The sequence below is a fragment of the Oncorhynchus mykiss genome, chromosome 16, assembly GCF_057628025.1.
Source record: "Oncorhynchus mykiss isolate SJ-2025 chromosome 16, ASM5762802v1, whole genome shotgun sequence".
In the NCBI taxonomy this organism is placed as follows: Eukaryota; Metazoa; Chordata; class Actinopteri; order Salmoniformes; family Salmonidae; genus Oncorhynchus; species Oncorhynchus mykiss.
In genome coordinates this window covers 44,042,501-44,060,789 of record NC_143037.1, presented here as the reverse complement: position 1 = coordinate 44,060,789, position 18,289 = coordinate 44,042,501, and the positions used below count along the sequence as shown (strand labels likewise).

Sequence of the window (18,289 nt, the reverse complement as noted above, 5' to 3'; positions counted from 1 at the left end):
GAAAACTCTCTCCAGAAGTTCAGTGAGGATCTCTGAATGATCCAATGTTGACCTAAATTACTAATGATGATAAATACAATCCACCTGTGTGTAATCAAGTCTCCGTATAAATGCACCTGCACTGTGATAGTCTCAGAGGTCCGTTAAAAGCGCAGAGAGCATCATGAAGAACAAGGAACACACCAGGCAGGTCCGAGATACTGTTGTGAAGAAGTTTAAAGCCGGATTTGGATACAAAAAGATTTCCCAAGCTTTAAACATCCCAGGGAGCACTGTGTAAGCGATAATATTGAAATGGAAGGAGTATCAGACCACTGCAAATCTACCAAGACCTGGCCGTCCCTCTAAACTTTCAGCTCATACAAGGAGAAGACTGATCAGAGATGCAGCCAAGAGGCCCATGATCACTCTGGATGAACTGCAGAGATCTACAGCTGAGGTGGGAGACTCTGTCCATAGGACAACAATCAGTCGTTATATTGCACAAATCTGGCCTTTATGGAAGAGTGGCAAGAAGAAAGCCATTTCTTAAAGATATCCATAAAAAGTGTTGTTTAAAGTTTGCCACAAGCCACCTGGGAGACACACCAAACATGTGGAAGAAGGTGCTCTGGTCAGATGAAACCAAAATTGAACTTTTTGGCAACAATGCAAAACGTTATGTTTGGCGTAAAAGCAACACAGCTGAACACACTATCCCCACTGTCAAACATGGTGGTGCAGCATCATGGTTTGGGCCTGCTTTTCTTCAGCAGGGACAGGGAAGATGGTTAAAATTGATGGGAAGATGGATGGAGCCAAATACAGGACCATTCTGGAAGAAAACCTGATGGAGTTTGCAAAAGACCTGAGACTGGGACGGAGATTTGTCTTCCAACAAGACAATGATCCAAAACATAAAGCAAAATCTACAATGGAATGGTTCAAAAATAAACATATCCAGGTGTTAGAATGGCCAAGTCAAAGTCCAGACCTGAATCCAATCGAGAATCTGTGGAAAGAACTGAAAACTGCTGTTCACAACTGCTCTCCATCCAACCTCACTGAGCTCGAGCTGTTTTGTAAGGAGGAATGGGAAAAAATTTCAGTCTCTCCATGTGCAAAACTGATAGAGACATACCCCAAGCGACTTACAGCTGTAATCGCAGCAAAAGGTGGCGCTACAAAGTATTAATTTAAGGGGGCTGAATAATTTTGCACGCCCAATTTTTCAGTTTTTGATTTGTTAAAAAAGTTTGAAATATCCAATAAATGTCGTTCCACTTCATGATTGTGTCCCACTTGTTGTTGATTCTTCACAAAAAAATACAGTTTTATATCTTTATGTTTGAAGCCTAAAATGTGGCAAAAGGTTGCAAAGTTCAAGGGGGCCGAATACTTTCGCAAGGCACTGTATATATAAAAGCACAGATTTCAACCCACACGGACAGGAAGAGAAAGCCTGGTCGCAGATCTGTTTGTGCTACTGCATTGCCCTCTCGGATGGTCATTTTGCCGCAACAATGACCCATAGGAGTTGGTGAGACAGCACAAACAGATCTGGGACCAGATTGGGAAGAGGAGAATAACCTAGCTCATCAACAACAACATCCATAAAAACACTGATTTCAACCCACATGGATGGGAAGAGATAGCCTGGTCCCAGGACTGTTTGTGCTGGTATCAGCTGTCCTCCATGTTCGGCTTGACAATGACCATAGAAGTTAGCAAGACAACACAAAAAGGAAACAGGGCATCTGTCCCTTTCGCATCCATGTGGGTTGAAATCAGTACTTTTGTAGTTTATGTACCAGATTGTGTAGAGTGTAGTGATCATGTATAAAGAGAAAGCTAGCCAGTGCATGTGAGGTGACTGGGGCCCATTCAGGCTATGTTGATTAGACTAACAGACAGATCTGTCCTATTTACAGTTTACAGTGTGGAAGGGCTATAAGCTGTCAGGACAGCGTGGAGCTAGATTCCAGCAAGCCACTGTGGAATCTAGCCTTGGCACGTCCTGGCTAACCTAACCCTGTCTGTGGGTCTGACACAGCAGTCCCAGCGCCAGTGGTTTTGGGCTACGGGCACACAGACACAAGCAAGCGCTTACACGCGCGCGCGCGTACGCAATGCACACACACCGACACATGCGGACACAGGTAGATTTACACCTTCTCATTCACACCCAAGTCCAACACCCACCCACACACAGCCAGACAGACAGGCCTTACAATAATTTCTAGCCAGCATTGGGTTCGGGATGTGTGTTATTTTAGCCTGCACTTTGTCTAAAAACTCTACTATTCCTGCACTGAACGAATAGAAGTTTAAGGGCAGTGTATGAAGGATCAGGCCTAGGGGTGTGTGCATGTCTGTGTGGCACACAATGGCTGTTTGAAATTCAAAAGGAAAAATGACGGTTTTTCTTTTCCCTCGGTCGTATCAGTTACGCTGCAATGACCCGGCAATCAGCTGACTATTTAAGCCTTTTAACTTCGTACACTTCCATTTGACGTGATGCTGACGGGATCAGCAGGGTTTATGTCTGTATTACAGCACTGACTAGTCCACATTCCTGCTGCAGCCCTTCCATGCAATGTACCCCTCACCCCACCCCAAGTCTCTCTCACGCGCACCCACCCACACACGCACGCACCCACCCACCCACCCACCCGCACACACACACACACACACACACACACACACACACACACACACACACACACACACACACACACACACACACACACACACACACACACACCCACCCACCCACACCCACACACATACACACACACACACACACACACACACACACACACACACACACACACAATCGCTCCTAACCATCCCTCCTCACCAACCAGCCAACCAACTATCTATTCACAGTCCTGCCCCCTCAGGCATTCTAATCTTTTAATTGGATCTTTTGTAATTCTAATGAAATAACTGCAGAGTTCCATTAGCAAGAGAGAATGATCCGTAGTTCCGTTAGGACAGAGAAGGATCTGAACTGCTCGGTGTGACAGTGGTCACAGGGACCACTTAGCAGTCAGTGGCTACGTCTCGAAGGGCACAATATTTCCTATACAGTCCGCCTGGGCCCTGGTCAAAAGCAGTGCACTATATAGGGGACTAAGGTGCCATTTGGGGCACATCCTGTCTTTTCCTCCCAGCTAGGTAATTATAGGACCTGTTTCATTTAGCTCATCAATTCACATTGAACAGTACATTAAGGGAAAACAAAGAGCTGTGTGTGTGTGTGTGTTTGTGCGTGTGCGCGCGTGCGTGCGTACAATGAGGAGAGAGAAGAGAGATCCAATCGAAAACAATCAACATGTGACCAGTTAGACTGACCCTATTGGTTACAAAAAAAAGAGGAAATCTTTCAAATAGAACTCTATCACATGTATTACAGCTAAATTGCTAGATCCTTCTATGTGCAAGAACATGTCGGTCATGCAAAAGGCGGGGTATCACTGCTGCGTCATCCTTCGGCGTTTCATAGGAAGTTGACTAATTTAGCTCGTCGCGACGACGTCTGACTGCGTTATTATGGTATGTCTCCACCATTACCCTTTTCCTGTCCATAACATGTGAGAAAAGGAAATTGCGTTTTCCTTGCAGCACAGGGACATAGAAAGTGAAGAAACAGCAGATGCGCCTTTCGTAGCGTCAAATATGATCCAGTAGGAGTCATTTCAAAATCACCACACCATTTTCCTTCCCATACAGCCCTGACATATTACTACAAACTACATTTACTTCAGACACTTGAAGAGCAGTAGGCTACAAGGACACCAAATATGTCGTGGATCTGACATTGGCCAGCCCATAGCCTCTCTGTACCCTCTGACATTGGCCAGAAGAGAAGAAGGAGTCACCAATCACCAGATAGAAAACGGGAACGCGGATCATGACCACACACTAAAAGTCCCCTTTGATTCTGACCAGGCAGACTAACAGCAATGACACCGCAACCACAAGGAAATCCAAAATGTACCCCACTGATTTCCAGAATTGCTTTCGAGTAACTTTTCTTTATTAGCATGGTGTCTGTTTGTCAGAATTGTAATAAACGGATGATAATGACGTGACTCAACAATGAATCACCGTGTTGCTAATGTTTGGATTGCATATAGAGAGTTGTGGGAAAAAAAATCTCCCTTACAAAATAAGAAACAAACCGAATATCTAGTACAAATGAAGGAACGAGTGTCATGCTTTAACAGCTCACTGGGAAAAGAGTCAAGGAGTCATGAATGTTGTTCATTTTATGACAGTAGAGCTGAGTAGAGACACTCATAGCGGAGTGTCTCTACTTTTGGGGAGTTTAGCTCGTTAGCTCGCTGCTAGCCCCCCCGTTTGTGTCCCAAATGGCACCCTATTCCCTTCATAGTGCACTCCTTTTGACCAGGGCCCATACGCCATAGCAGTGCACTGTGAAGGGCGTAGGGTATCATTTGGGACTCGACCGCTGTGCTCTGCAGCTGGCCAGGCCTAATGAGAGAGAGATCAGACTTAAACATCAATTCATCTGCCTCATTGAAGAGGACAATGAGGGGCAACTGGTTCAGCAAGGTTAAATAAAGGTTAAATAAAATAAATAAAAGTAAGGAGAGCTATCATGGCTGCTGCTCGTGTAGGACGGGGCCACTTTGTTTACTACGGTTATTGGGCACAGAGGGACAGAAACAGCACACCGCACACACATGGATGCACACGCACACACGCACAGCAACACCGACTGATAGTTCTGCCTACCCTCATGCCAACCTGGCCTCTCTCTCTCTCGACTCTCTTTCCAGGAACAAACAAATAAAAAATACATTTGGGACCTGACCGGCTACTTTTTAAATGTGTGTGTGGGGGTCAGAGTGAAAGACTAGTGAGGTCTCTGATTGACTAAATAAACACATCTCCTCTTGTTATCATGAGAGCTCCCTGGCTGGCTGTAGAAGAGAGGAGATGAGAGGGGAGGAGGGAGGGAGGAGAACAGGAAAGATTGAAGAAAGCAAAGGAGAAGAGAGGAGAGGCTGGCTGGCTGGTCTGCATGGAGTCCCCCTAGGCCTCCCCTGGCCTGACAGGGCATCTGTCTTCATTAAAGAGAACCCAGTGTGCATGACAGCCACTGAAACGCTGGTGTCTTCACGAGTAATGAAGACAGATGACTGCCCCCAAGAACCCGTCAAAAGGAGGGGGAAAAAAAAGGCAGAAGGTTGAACTATATCAAATATGAAAAAGCAATGCTTAGGGAGAATCCAACACCGCAGTTATTCAACAAAAAACCTCAACGGGAAGGGTTACAGAGAAGCAACAATTGAACTAGCTACTGTTTTGTGGTTTGACGGTGTGTTGTGTTTTTCTTCTTAGTTGTGTCATTCGTGGCTTGCTCCCTACAACACAACGTCACACCCCCGCTCCTTCTTTTCCACACTGATTCTCTTTCTGACAGCCCCACAGGCCCCCTGGACGCCTATGGGAATGGACTTAAGTTGTGTCTGTCCGAGGCAGGCCTGTTGTTAACAGAGCCAGAGGAGTGTCTGAAATCTGGGACGGAGGGAAGGCGGTGAGCGAGGGAGGAAATATTCAAACTCTGGCAGAGAAAAAGACAGCGAGAAAAAACCCGTTGGCTCTTCTGAAGCCCGAGCAACATTTCAAGTTACTAATTTATTCATCAATTTAACCACTGAATAATTCATCTACTTATTCATTTATAGCTATTTAGCTCCGGAGAAATATCATTAACAGCAACAATACTTCCAACTAAAAACGCGTACTACTTTCACGACCTCTGTGGTTCCCACATGTCAAGCTCACGCCGTCACAGTGGCGATTGTGACGAGAACAAGGCATGTACAGTAATCTGCCTGGCTGACGTTATGTCCTAAGTGTCAGGTTTCTCGCTATGTCCCTCTCTCTTTTCCTCTCGCTTTTCCATCTGTACTTTCTTACTTTGCATGCACAGCCAACCCCGCAAGGTCCGAACTCAGGTGGCTGGCATTATCACGGCGAGCCTGAACCTGTGGTTTAGCACAACAGCCTCTCAGAAGTCAAACAAACACACACAGACAGACACAGAGACTAGCATAGCATTAGCTAGCTGTCCCAGTTAGGTGAGTTGCCCCAACAGGCTCTTGAGGGGGGGGGGGGGGTTAAGAGGGTGAGTGCAGGGCAGAGGGTGGGGGCGGAGATCCAAGTCCCAGTCTCGTCCTGTCAAATCACACACACACACACACACACACACACACACACACACACACACACACACACCCTCTAGCCTTGACAGTCAGCTCCCTAGTTAGAGCAGTCCTGCCTGGGGTGAACAACAAGCCCAGCGGCACACACTGAGTCCAGCATCCAGCTAGCTCAGCGGGAGAGCGTGACACAGGACATGCAAACAGGATGCCATTGACTTACATTGAACGCTGGCGCTGCCGGTCCAGGCGAAGGGGTCCAGGCCCGCGAAGAAGGGGCTTGCCTTCCGCAGCATGCACGTACCCCGGCTGGTGACATCATAAAGCTGGCGGGGGCCCATCCCCAGAGCTTCCATACAGTCAAACATGGTGGTGGAGCTTTAACCCTCCTTCTACTGTTACAGTACCACTTCCCTAGTCCCTACCTCTTGAGAACACACAGATAAACCCTGATGCTCTACCTACCCCTCTTCCTTCCTCCTGGAGTAGCTAGGTCACCTCACTGTAGTACAACAACAACAACAACAACAACAACAGCAAAGGTCCTGGTTCAAACCCCTCCTGTAGCTCTGATGTGTTGCTGCCTCCTGCTACCTTTTCCCCCCTTTCCTTCCTTCCTTCCTTCTCTCTCTCTCTCTCTCTCTCTCTCTCGCCTGTTCTCTCCTTTCCTTCTGGAACTTCTGTTCCCCCTTTTCCCTTCCCCTTGTCTGGAATGCAGGGCTGGTTCCTGCCTGGCTGTGGCTGCTCCTCTGAGCTCTCTGTTGCTCTATCGTTCTCCCCTCGCCCTAGGGCAAGCTGCTCCCTGTCTGCTGTAAAAGACCTAAATAACAGCTCCCTCTCTTTCACACAGCCCTCTCTCTCTCTCTCTCTCTCTCTCTCTCTCTCACTGCTGCGTCCCAGGCATACACAGCATAGTGGAGTGAACCAACCGCCTCAGCCTGAGAGCGAGAGGGGGTGGAGAGAGAGAGCGCGAGAAAGAGAGAGGATCTGGAGGGAGGGGGTGGAGAGAGAGAAAGAGAGTGAGAGAGCGAGAGAGCGAGCGAGAGGAGGAGGGATGGGGAAGAGGAGGGGAGGGGGCCAGAGCCCTTTGCTTCTAGGAAGGGACTGACTTGGTTAGCGGACAAAACTTTATTCCATTCTTCTCAACTCCTCTTTTTTTGTCCACGGCTTTCTTTTGTGTTTCATATTTCAGCCTGAACGCAAACAAACACAACCTCTCTCCTCCTCTGCCCTATTCAGATCCCTCTCCTCCTGTTGGTTGTCTCCATTTGTCTTTGCACTGCACCTCCCCCATTTCCCCTGCAGCCAATCTGAGTCCCCTCCCTCCCTCCCTGACCCCCCGTCTCTAATCATAACCATATTAAAGTCTGGACAGGCAGACACAGAGAAAGAGAGAGGGAGAGAAAGAGGGAGGGAGGGAGAGAGAGAGAGAGAGAACTGTGCTGAACCCAGATGCCAGGCTAAATCCCTCCCTTTTGTCTATCTGTTTCTCTCGCTCACTCCCCCTTTCCCTCTCTCCTCCTCTCCCTTCCCTTCTCTCTCCATCTCGCTCTCTTTCTCTCTCCTTCCCCTTTTTTCTCATTCTTTCTGTTTTTTCTCTCTCTATCCTCCCCTCGCTCTCTCTCTGGCAGTGCTTTAACAGTGATGAATGAGAGCCTGCGTGGCTCAATCCCCTCAGTGCATTAAGTCAGATAAATACCCTCAATACACACACACACACACACACACACACACAAACACACATACACACATACACACTGTGAGATTGGCAGTGAACACACTCCTCTCAAACTCATCTGACCTCCTTCAAGTCAAAACAAATATATAACTGGAGCTAACTGGAGACTCAGGGAAATAAGAGAGAAGAATGGATATAAACATGGGCAATAAGGGTAACACTTTCTATAAAAAAAAAAAACGTGTGGTCAAGTGTACTGAGGCTCTCTGTTAAATACACTTCAAATAAGCTGTCATTTGATTTGAATATAATGCTTCATTAGTGTCATAACACATGTTCTTTGTGTTACAAGACATTATAAAAGGGCATTACAAAGCTATATACATGTGTACTTGGGACAAAATACTAGCGTGAACACGGAAGACAAATAAAGGATTTCCATAAAAGGTCTCTTAACAGACGATGTGTCGTGTCGACGTGACACACCTGAAAGGTAATTGCACCACCAGACACAGACACACAAGTCATGCCTCACATTCTAAACCACCAGTCAACATTCCTAAAGCATGAAGCACACCGAGAAGCTCACTGCGGATAGACTGCCTATAGGTACTTATCACAGCGGGAGGCAGTTTCTTCTCTCGCTAGAACAAACGCCGTACCTGCTGCGTGCCGACCCAGTAACCACAAACCTGCAGTTTCTACTTGTAGAATCGGAATGCTCGTCGGTGACCAACAACTTGACTTTGAGCGGATCAGAGAGCAAGAACCCCCAACAGGAGTGACAAATGGAGTTGGTCCCCTCTTTGCTGCCATAACAGCCGCCACTCTTCTGGGAAGGCTTTCCACTCAATGTTGGAACTTTGCTGAGGGGACTTGCTTCCATTCAGCCACAAGAGTATTAGTGAGGTCGGGTAATGATGTTGGGCGAGTAGGCCTGGCTCGCAGTATGCGTTCCAATTCATCCCAAAGGCGTTCGATGGGGTTGAGGTCATGGCTCTGTGCAGGCCAGTCAAGTTCTTCCACACGGTTCTCGACAAACCATTTCTGTATTGACCTCACTTTGTACACAGGGTTATTGTCATGCTGAAACAGGAAAGGGCTTTCCCCAAACTGTTGCCACAAAGTTGGAACCACAAGATTTCCTAGAATGTCATTGTCTGCTGTAGCGTTAAGATTTCCCTTCACTGAAACTAAGGGGCCAAGCCCGAACCATGAAAAACAGCCCCAGTCCATTATTCCTCCTTCACCAAACTTAACAGTTGGCACTATGCATTGGGGCAGGTAGCATTCTCATGGCATCCGCCAAACCCAGATTCGCCCGTCAGACTGCCAGATGGTGATGTGTGATTCATCACTCCAGAGAACGTGTTTCCCCTGCTCCAGAATCCAATGTGGGCAATATTTACACCTCTCCAGCCGACGCTTGGCATTGTGATCTTAGGCATGTGTGCGGCTGGTCAGCCGTGGAAACCCATTTCATGAAGTTCCCAACGAGCATTTCTTGTGCTGGCGTTGCTTCCAAAGGCAGTTTGGAACTTGGTAGTGAGTGTTGAAACCGAGGACAGGCCAAGCTCCCATTCTGTGAGCTTGTGTGGCCTACCACTTCACGGCTGAGCCGTTGTTGCTCCTAGATGTTTCCACTTCACAATCACAGCACTTACAGTTGACCGGGACAGTTCTATCAGGGCAGAAATGTGACGAACTAACTTGTTGGAAAGGTGGCATCCTATGACGGTGCCACGCTGAAAGTCATTCTACTGACAATGTTTGTCTGTGGAGATTGCATGGCTGTGTGCTCAATTTTATACACCCGTTGTGGCTGAAATAGCTGAATCCACTAATTTGAAGGGGTGACCACATACTTTTGTATATATAGTGTATATTGTGCTAACTAGTGAATATGCTAACGTTAGCTAGCTAGCTAAACATTTGTCTATGGGCTGGCAGTGACAGTATGGGATTATGGAGAGTTAATTCAATTGTTTATTCTTCATCTTGCTAGGTAGTTATCTAGCTGTGGCCATCTGGCTAGTATCAACAAGGGCATTCTACAAAATAGAAACATTAGCGCAGCTAGCTAATAAACTAAGACTATGCAACATATACAGACATGCATTACCAAACAACGCTACTGCCACCTTCTGGTTCGGAGTATTTTAACAAGGCTGAATGGCTGATGACGTCAAGGTCGTTGCTGTGTGAACACAAAAGAGATTGACTGCCGACAGTGTTCAGAGGTGCTAAGTACTGCAGGCAAACATTTGACAATCCTACCGGTGTGTCTGAGCTATTAGAGTTTCATCTTCCCTTCAACTCACTATAGCTTTCCATATAGCGTTCAAAGAAACCCTGCAACCCTGCTCTGCAATTAGAATGATTTACACTCAGGCCGTGTCTCAAATGAGGGGTCAAAAGTAGTCCACTAATTACCGTAGGCAATAGGGTGCCATTTGGGACACAGGCAAAGTGATGTATAGTGAATCAATAGCCAATATATGATTAATAAATAAGACCGACACTGGTTCAACTGTTGAGCAGTCGACAGACGCTGGCTGGTTGTCCCATAAAACAAACAACTGAACACAATACAATTGGATGAGGAGGAGGGATTCACCATAGAATGAGCTCATGCTCTGTGCACTCCCTGCCTGAACATCCATCGCCCCTGTCAGACTGGTGGAAGTGGTACGACCCATCAGGCAGCAACAACACAATTTCCTGTCAATCTGTGCTACTGGCTTGCTGGGCTCTCTCCATAAACACACACACACACACACGCACACGCACACACACAGCCTAAGCTGTCACACACACACACATTCACACACACATGAATGCCCGAACACACACATGCACGCACACACACAGACGCATCCACAAACACACACACGCACACACACACACACACACACACACACACACACACACACACACACACAAACACACACACACACACACACAAACCATCAAACAGGCAAAGTGTCAATACAGGACTAAGATTGAATTCTACTACACCGACTCCAACACTTGTCGGATGTGGCAGGACCTGCAAACTATTACAGACTACAAAGGGAAGCACAGCCGCTAGCTGCCCAGTAAAATGAGCCAACCAGACGTGCTAAATTACTTCTATGCTCGCTACAAGGCAAGCAACACTGAAGCATGCATGAGAGCATCAGCTGTTCCAGACGACTGTGTTATCACGCCCTATGTAGCCGATGTGAGTAAGACCTTTAAACCTTTAAAGGTCAACATTCACAAAGCCGCAGGGCCAGACGGATTACCCTGACGTGTACTCCGAGTATACGCTGACATTTTCAAACTGTCCTTGACTGAGTCTGTAATATCAACATGTTTCAAGCAGACCACCATAGTCCCTGTGCTCAAGAACACTAAGGTAACCTGCCTAAATGACTACCGACCCGTATCACTCATGTCTGTAGCCGTGAAGTGCTTTGAAAGGCTGGTCATGGCTCACATTAACACCATTATCCCAGAAACCCTAAACCCACTCCAATTTGCATACCGCCCCAACAGATCCACAGATGATGCCATCTTTGTTGCACTCCACACTGCCCTTTCCCACCTGGACAAAAGGAACACCTACGTGAGAATGCTATTCAATGACTACAGCTCAACGTTCAACACCATAGTGCCCTCCAAGCTCATCACAAAGCTAAGGACCCTGGGACTAAACACCTCCCTCTGCAACTGGATCCTGGACTTCCTGATGGGCCACCCCCCAGGTGGTAAGGGTAGGTAACAACACATCTGCCACGCTGATCATCAAAACGGGGGCCCTTCAGGTGTGCGTGCTCAGTCCTCTTCTGTACTCCCTGTTCACCCATGACTGCATGGCCAGGCACGACTCCAACACCATCATTAAATTTGCCCATGACACAACACCTGGTAGGCCTGATCACCGACAACGATGAGACAGCCTACAGGGAGGAGGTCAGAGACCTGGCCGTGTGGTGCCAGGATAACAACCTTTCCCTCAGTGTGATCAAGACAAAGGACTGAACACGCCTCCATTCTCATCGTAGGGGCTAGAGTGGAGCAGGTTGAGAGCTTCAAGTTCCTTGGCGTCCACATCACCAACAAATTAGTCACTTTAACTCAACCTACATGCACATATTACCTCAATTACCTCGACTAACCGGTGCGCCCGCACATTGACTCTGTACCGGTACCCCCTGTATATAGCCTCTCTACTGTTTTTTTTTTTTTTACGGCTGCTCTTCAATTATTTGTTATTTTTTACTTATCTATTTTTAATTAACACTTATTTTTCTTAAAACTGCATTGTTGGTTAAGGGCTTGTAAGTAAGCATTTCACTGTAAGGTCTATTACCTGTTGTATTCGGCGCATGTGACAAATACAATTTGATTTTATTGGACTGGCTGCCTTCTAAGTCTCACACTTAGTCCTCACTCTTCTCCTTTCCCTGTTTCATGAAGCAAACCTTGCTTTCACATTTGGAGGTATGGGGGGAGGGGCAGGAGAGGGGGTATAAGGAATGATATTGATTAAATTGTTTATTGATTTTAAAGCCTCTTCCCTATTGGGATGTATCATTTATTTTCTTAAGTTGGCAGTAGGCAGGATGCGTGCGTGCGTGCGTGCGTACACACACACACACACACACACACACACACACACACACACACACACACACTTAAAGAGCCCTTTTCTTGCAGTAGCAAACCGTAAAGAACATCAATAGTTTTGGACTCTTTCTTCAAATAATTGTCAAGTAATAAAGCAGGAGAGTTTATGACAGGAACTAAAGAACATTGAGGTGGTGATAGAGCAGAAGCATTCCCCGCAAATATACACTACAGGACCTACATCTCTACAGGACAGAATGCTAAGGCACCAGTCAATACCTCAGTGAAGCGTATTCATTGTTGCCAAGGGAAGCCAGGCTTCCCTCAAAAATTGGAGGAAAAAAAATCAAGTAGCAGCGAGTATTTGGCCTCCCTTGATAAAAAAGTATAAAATAGTAGCCAATCAGAGTTGAGCTAAATTGAGTGAGCTCAACTGTGAATGGTCCTGGCCCACCAAAAAAAAAGTGTCAAAGGAAGCCAGTTTGGGTTTGGCTTCACTCTAATCACATCACATCGAGAGAAAAACGTCACTGACAGAACAAGAACTTGAATTGTTGCATATCATTGTGTTGTTGTCCTCCGGTGGCTAGCTAGCAAGCTAAAATGGTATCTTTCCTAAATTAGCCATGGATGGAGATAGGGATTTGGACTTGTGGTTTTACTTTATTCTCTGTACTGGCCAATGATTAAAACGCCGATTCTGACCCAACCATTAATTCATACATTCTACCCCTGACCTGAGAGGATGGAAGTTCAATATGTAGCTCGATGTAGTAGGTTAATGTTAACTACCTGGCCTACATTTAAGTGTGTTCTTTATGACAGATCATAGACTGTTTTGTCAACATGAAAGAGAGGAGGATGGCATTGGCGTTTCTCTACAAGTAGGGTGAATCAACCTGTTTTTTCTACTTGCACAGACAGACAGACCGACCGAGCCACATCATATTTACCCTATGTTGATTGGACTAAATCGTTTTTGGTATGTTTTAGCTGTCACCGTATTAGACTAAGCATAGGTGATTTGATGATGTTGAAAGGGTGCTGGAATAGTGGAGGCAGCTCCTGTTTTCTTTGCGACTTGCGGTAACTCTCCGTGGTTCTAAATCCATGGTTTTCTAGTCCGAAAATGTTGGAAACATTAACTTGCTTGACCATGTAATTTATTTACCTAGGCAAGTCAGTTAAGAACAAGTTCTTATTTTCAATGATGGCCTAGGAACAGTGGGTTAACTGCCTGTTCAGGGGCAGAACAACAGATTTGTACCTTACTAGTCCAACACTCTAACCACTCGGCTAACCCTGCCGCCCCTAACTGTTTGTTACCACGGTCACAAGGCATATGAACTAAGAAGTTATAGAACAAACGATGCAATTATCCCAACACGTAGGTTGTAATATGGCTTTTTTCTGACTTGGCTTTCCCAGGGATTTTACTCACTCACCGCTACTGCAATACCTAACCTTTAAGTCAGGGTTCCCCAACTGGCATCCCGCAGCCTGAATTTTGCCCACAAATGGTTTTATTCGGCCCCTCTACATTTTTGAGCAAAAAAATCTCAACATTTAATCTTTTTATTCCTGGTTGGACAAAAACTCTGTAAAAACACCAGGAAATGGTCTCCAAGTTATTTTACTTTTGGAAATCTGGTCCCACGTATTCCCACACATAAAAGACACATGGGACTGTATACAAATGTAAGCAAAGTTTGAAAATATCTTACTTTTTCAAATATTATAACTGTTTGGGCATCTTGTGGTCCATTTGCAGGATACAAATGATTTGTAATTAAGTTCCAGCCCCCGGACAATCCACTCAAGAAAAAAATAGTCTCGCGGCTGAATCTAGTTGATGATCCCTGCTTTAAGTGTCACGACTTCCGTCGGTCCCTCTCCTAGTTCGGGCGGCGTTCGGCAGTCGACGTCACCGGCCTTCTAGCCATCGCCGATCCACCTTTCATTTTCCATTGGTTTTGTCTTGTCTTCCCTCACACCTGGTTTCAATTACATCAATTACATGTTGTGTATTTAACCCTCTGTTCCCCCCATGTCCTTGTCCAGAATTGTTTCTTGTAGTGCTTGTGTACGTTATGCTGGTTATTACCGGGTTTTGTTTGACCCATTCATTGATTGTTTACGGTGGTTTTTATGTTGATTAAACGACACCGTTGTAAATGCGTTTCCGCTCTCCTGCGCCTGACTTCTCTGCCGCCAGTACGCACCCCGTTACAGTCAGTTTTCTAGTAGTTTCTTTTTACAGACATTGATGGTCTTGTGAAGGTCATTTTTTCTTTCTTTCTCTTTCTTTATGTCCACTTCTCCCTCCTACTTTTACAATAATGTCTCTTGAGTAACATGTTTTTACCAGAAGACTGCTTCTCACAACTTTTTTTCCTGGAAACGATGACTGGTCCCCCCATCAATCCCCTGTCAAACAGGCAGAAACATGCCAAACCATCCACACATCTAAGGGTTGACGCTGACTAAACCTATGTCGTCATCTTTCAAAGAATAAAAGAAAACATTTTGTAATCGACCAACCCACACTTAATAACTGCCCTTATTGAGTACATTTGATTTGCAGGCTCTCTCACTAACTTTCTCCCACTTTGACATTTCTTTCACTGTGTTTTGAGCTCATAATTCAGACCAATAATCCTGACTTCTCCGTTTCTAAGCGCTACACAAAGTTAGTAAAAGTATGCAAAGTTTTATAATGCCCCATGCAACAAAAAAAACTCTCTCCACGCAGTGTGTTTGGACATTTAATACACATACTCCATACTGATTGTGACCCAGGCCAGGTCCCTGCCTCCCTGCCTCCTCCCCTTCCTCCCTGGCCATAGAGCCTGAACTCTGCAGCAACCCCCCACTGGGCCACTAACTTTCCCCTAAACATCTCCTGCCTTTCTCTCCCTCCCTCTCACTCGGTTTGTCTCACAATTCATCACCCTTTCTCCTGAATTCCCACTTTTCCTTTTCCTCTGCTCCTTCTCCCCTCATTTTATCATGCTTGTTATTACTCCCCTATCTCTCCTCTCCGTTTTTTCTCTATGGTGTGTTTTGTGTGAATGTTTTCTCATTGCTTTTCTTTCCTATTCTTTGCTGTTAATTATCCTATGAATGCTCACCAGCTCTATTGTCATGCTTTGTGACGGAGCAACATTTGAAGTATTTTGGGGTTGGTAAAATACCCCCGCACAGCGCCTATTTGCACCTCTACCGGATGGAAACTACAAGTGTAGTGGCTGTGCTCAACGCAATAGCAATTCCAAATGTAGATCCTTCAAACACCGCCAAACAGGGAAACAGATCCCAATCAAAGCTGTTATCACGTGCTCCACTAACGCAGTTATTTATAACTTGTTCTTGTGCTAAAAATTCCGCTAGCCAGCACCTTGCCTAAACAGACGTGCGTTTATTTCGCCTCCAGGAAAGTAGATTGAACCAGGTTTTCCTCTAGGATTCTGCCTGTGCTTAGCTCCATTTCCTTTCTTTCTTATCCTGAAAAACTCCTCAGTCCTTAATGATTACAAGCATACCCATAACATGATACAGTCACCACTATGCTTGAGAATATGGAGAGTGGTACTCAGTAAAGTATTTGTATTGGATTCGGCCCAAACATAACACCTTTTTATTCAGGACAAAAAGTGAATTGCTTTGTCACATTTTCTAAAATATTAATATTAAAATAGTTGTATTCTGTACAGGCTTCCTTCTTTTCACTCTGTCAACTAGGATATTATTGTGGAATAACTACAATGTTGTTGATCTATTATCAGTTTTCTCCTATCACAGCCATTAAACTCTGTAACTATTTTAAAGTCACCATTGGCCTCGGTGAAATCGCTGAGTGGTTTCCTTCCTTTCCAGCAACTGAGTTAGGAAGGGCGCCTGTATCCTTGTAGTGACTGGGTGTATTGCTACACCATCCAAAGTGTAATTAATAACTTCACCATGCTCAAAGGGTTATTTCGTTTTTTTTACCCATCTGCCAACAGGTGCCCTTCCTTGTGAGGCATTGGAAAACCTCCCTGGTCTTTGTGGTTGAATCTGTTTGGAATTCACTGCTCAACTGAGGGACTTTATAGATAATTGTATGGGTGGGATACAGAGTTGAGGTAGTCATTCAAAAATCATGCTAAACACTATTATTGCACACAGAGTGAATACATGCAACTTATTATGGGACTTGTTAAGCACATTTTACTCCTGAACTTATTTAGGCCTGTCAGAACAAAGGGGTTGATCACTTATTCACTCAGCTTTTCATATTTAATTCAATTCTAACAAAGTCTCAGAACATGAACCCATTTTGACATTATGGTGTAATGTGTTTAGGCCAGTGACCGTTTTCTATTCAGGCTGTAAAATAACAAAATGTGGAAACAGTCAAGGGGTGGGAATACTTTATGAGGTCGCTGTATGTTTTTTGTAAACATAAAAAAAGAAAAATGTTAATCATATTTTTTTGGAGTGGCGGCAACGATTTAGCAGCAGGGAGCCGTTGCTAAAAGTATATAGGGGAAACACTGACGGGCCTATAGTATTCATTAAACCCCAAAGGCAGTAGTGGTGCCATGAAGCCTGCACATGCTGTAAGCTGTCCTTCAGAGTTGAAGTGAATCAGGTTTTAATACTGTTTTCCATTCTGATGTACAGATAAGACCTACAGTACTACACAACACATTGTTGCCACTTCCTCTGTCCGCAAATCAGAGTCATTCCTTACAGTCCTTTCTTACAGCCAACCAAGAAATCAATACTATTGCGAGGTTATAAAGCCAGGAGTAGGTTTCTGGGATAATAAGCAGGACTTGGCACGGTGATATCTGTACCATGTGTGCAGTCAGTGTGTGGACGTGCTGAAACAGATTGCCAGTGATGAAAGTGATGTAGAACGCCACTTCAGCTCCCTCCCTCCCCCCCTCCCTCCTTCCCTCCCTCCCTCCACGGTTAGTTACCAACACACACATACAGTATGCACGCAGATCACACACACACAGACAATCCAAGCTACATGCTCTCTAGGTCAGATCTGTTTTCTAGGTTAGATCAGTTTTCTAGGTCAGATCTGTTCTCCAGGTCAGATCTGTTCTCTAGGTCAGATCTGTTCTCTAGGTCAGATCTGTTTTCTAGGTCAGATCTGTTTTCTAGGTCAGATTGGTTCTCTAGGTTAGATCTGTTTTCTAGGTCAGATCTGTTCTCCAGGTCAGATCTGTTCTCCAGGTCAGATCTGTTCTCTAGGTCAGATCTGTTTTCTAGGTCAGATCTGTTTTCTAGGTCAGATTGGTTCTCTAGGTTAGATCTGTTTTCTAGGTCAGATCTGTTCTCCAGGTCAGATCTGTTCTCCAGGTCAGATCTGTTCTCTAGGTCAGATCTGTTCTTTAAATCAGATCTATTCTCTAGGTCAGATCTGTTCTCTAGGTCAGATCTGTTCTTTAAATCAGATCTATTCTCTAGGTCAGATCTGTTCTCTAGGTCAGATCTGTTCTTTAAATCAGATCTATTCTCTAGGTCAGATCTGTTCTCTAGGTCTCTAGGACATAACGCTTCCAACTGACTCACTCACACGGACACAAGTAACACACAAATGCACACTGATAATACACTCAAACGTGAGCAACTACTACTGTGTCGAATAAAAGGACACCTCAGGGATTCACAAACCTTTTTTTGCTCTCTGACCCACCAAATGAGGTGTCCTTTGATTCGTGACTAGAGGTCGAGCGATTATGATTTTTCAACGCCGATACCAATTATTGGAGGACTAAAAAGCCGATACCGATTAATCTGCCATTTTTTTGTTGTTGTTGTT

At 45.3% G+C, this 18,289-nt stretch overlaps 1 protein-coding gene across 32 annotated transcripts in view; it reads right to left on the bottom strand.

Moving 5' to 3' along the window:
* LOC110491992 (retinoic acid receptor gamma-A) overlaps positions 1 to 18,289 on the bottom strand; it is a 76,337-nt gene that overhangs the window by 23,344 nt on the left and 34,704 nt on the right. For 7 of the 32 annotated variants that reach the window (XM_036946905.2, XM_090202813.1, XM_090202811.1 and 4 more), the window contains exon 1: positions 6,400 to 7,420. The exons of 24 other annotated variants lie outside the window; for them this stretch is intronic. In XM_036946905.2, the coding sequence (XP_036802800.1) occupies positions 6,400 to 6,544 (145 nt within the window). In that variant the 5' untranslated portion in view covers positions 6,545 to 7,420. Of the gene's footprint in view, positions 1 to 6,399; positions 7,646 to 18,289 lie in introns of those variants that run through there. One more of the 32 variants, XM_036946908.2, reaches the window with a different exon arrangement.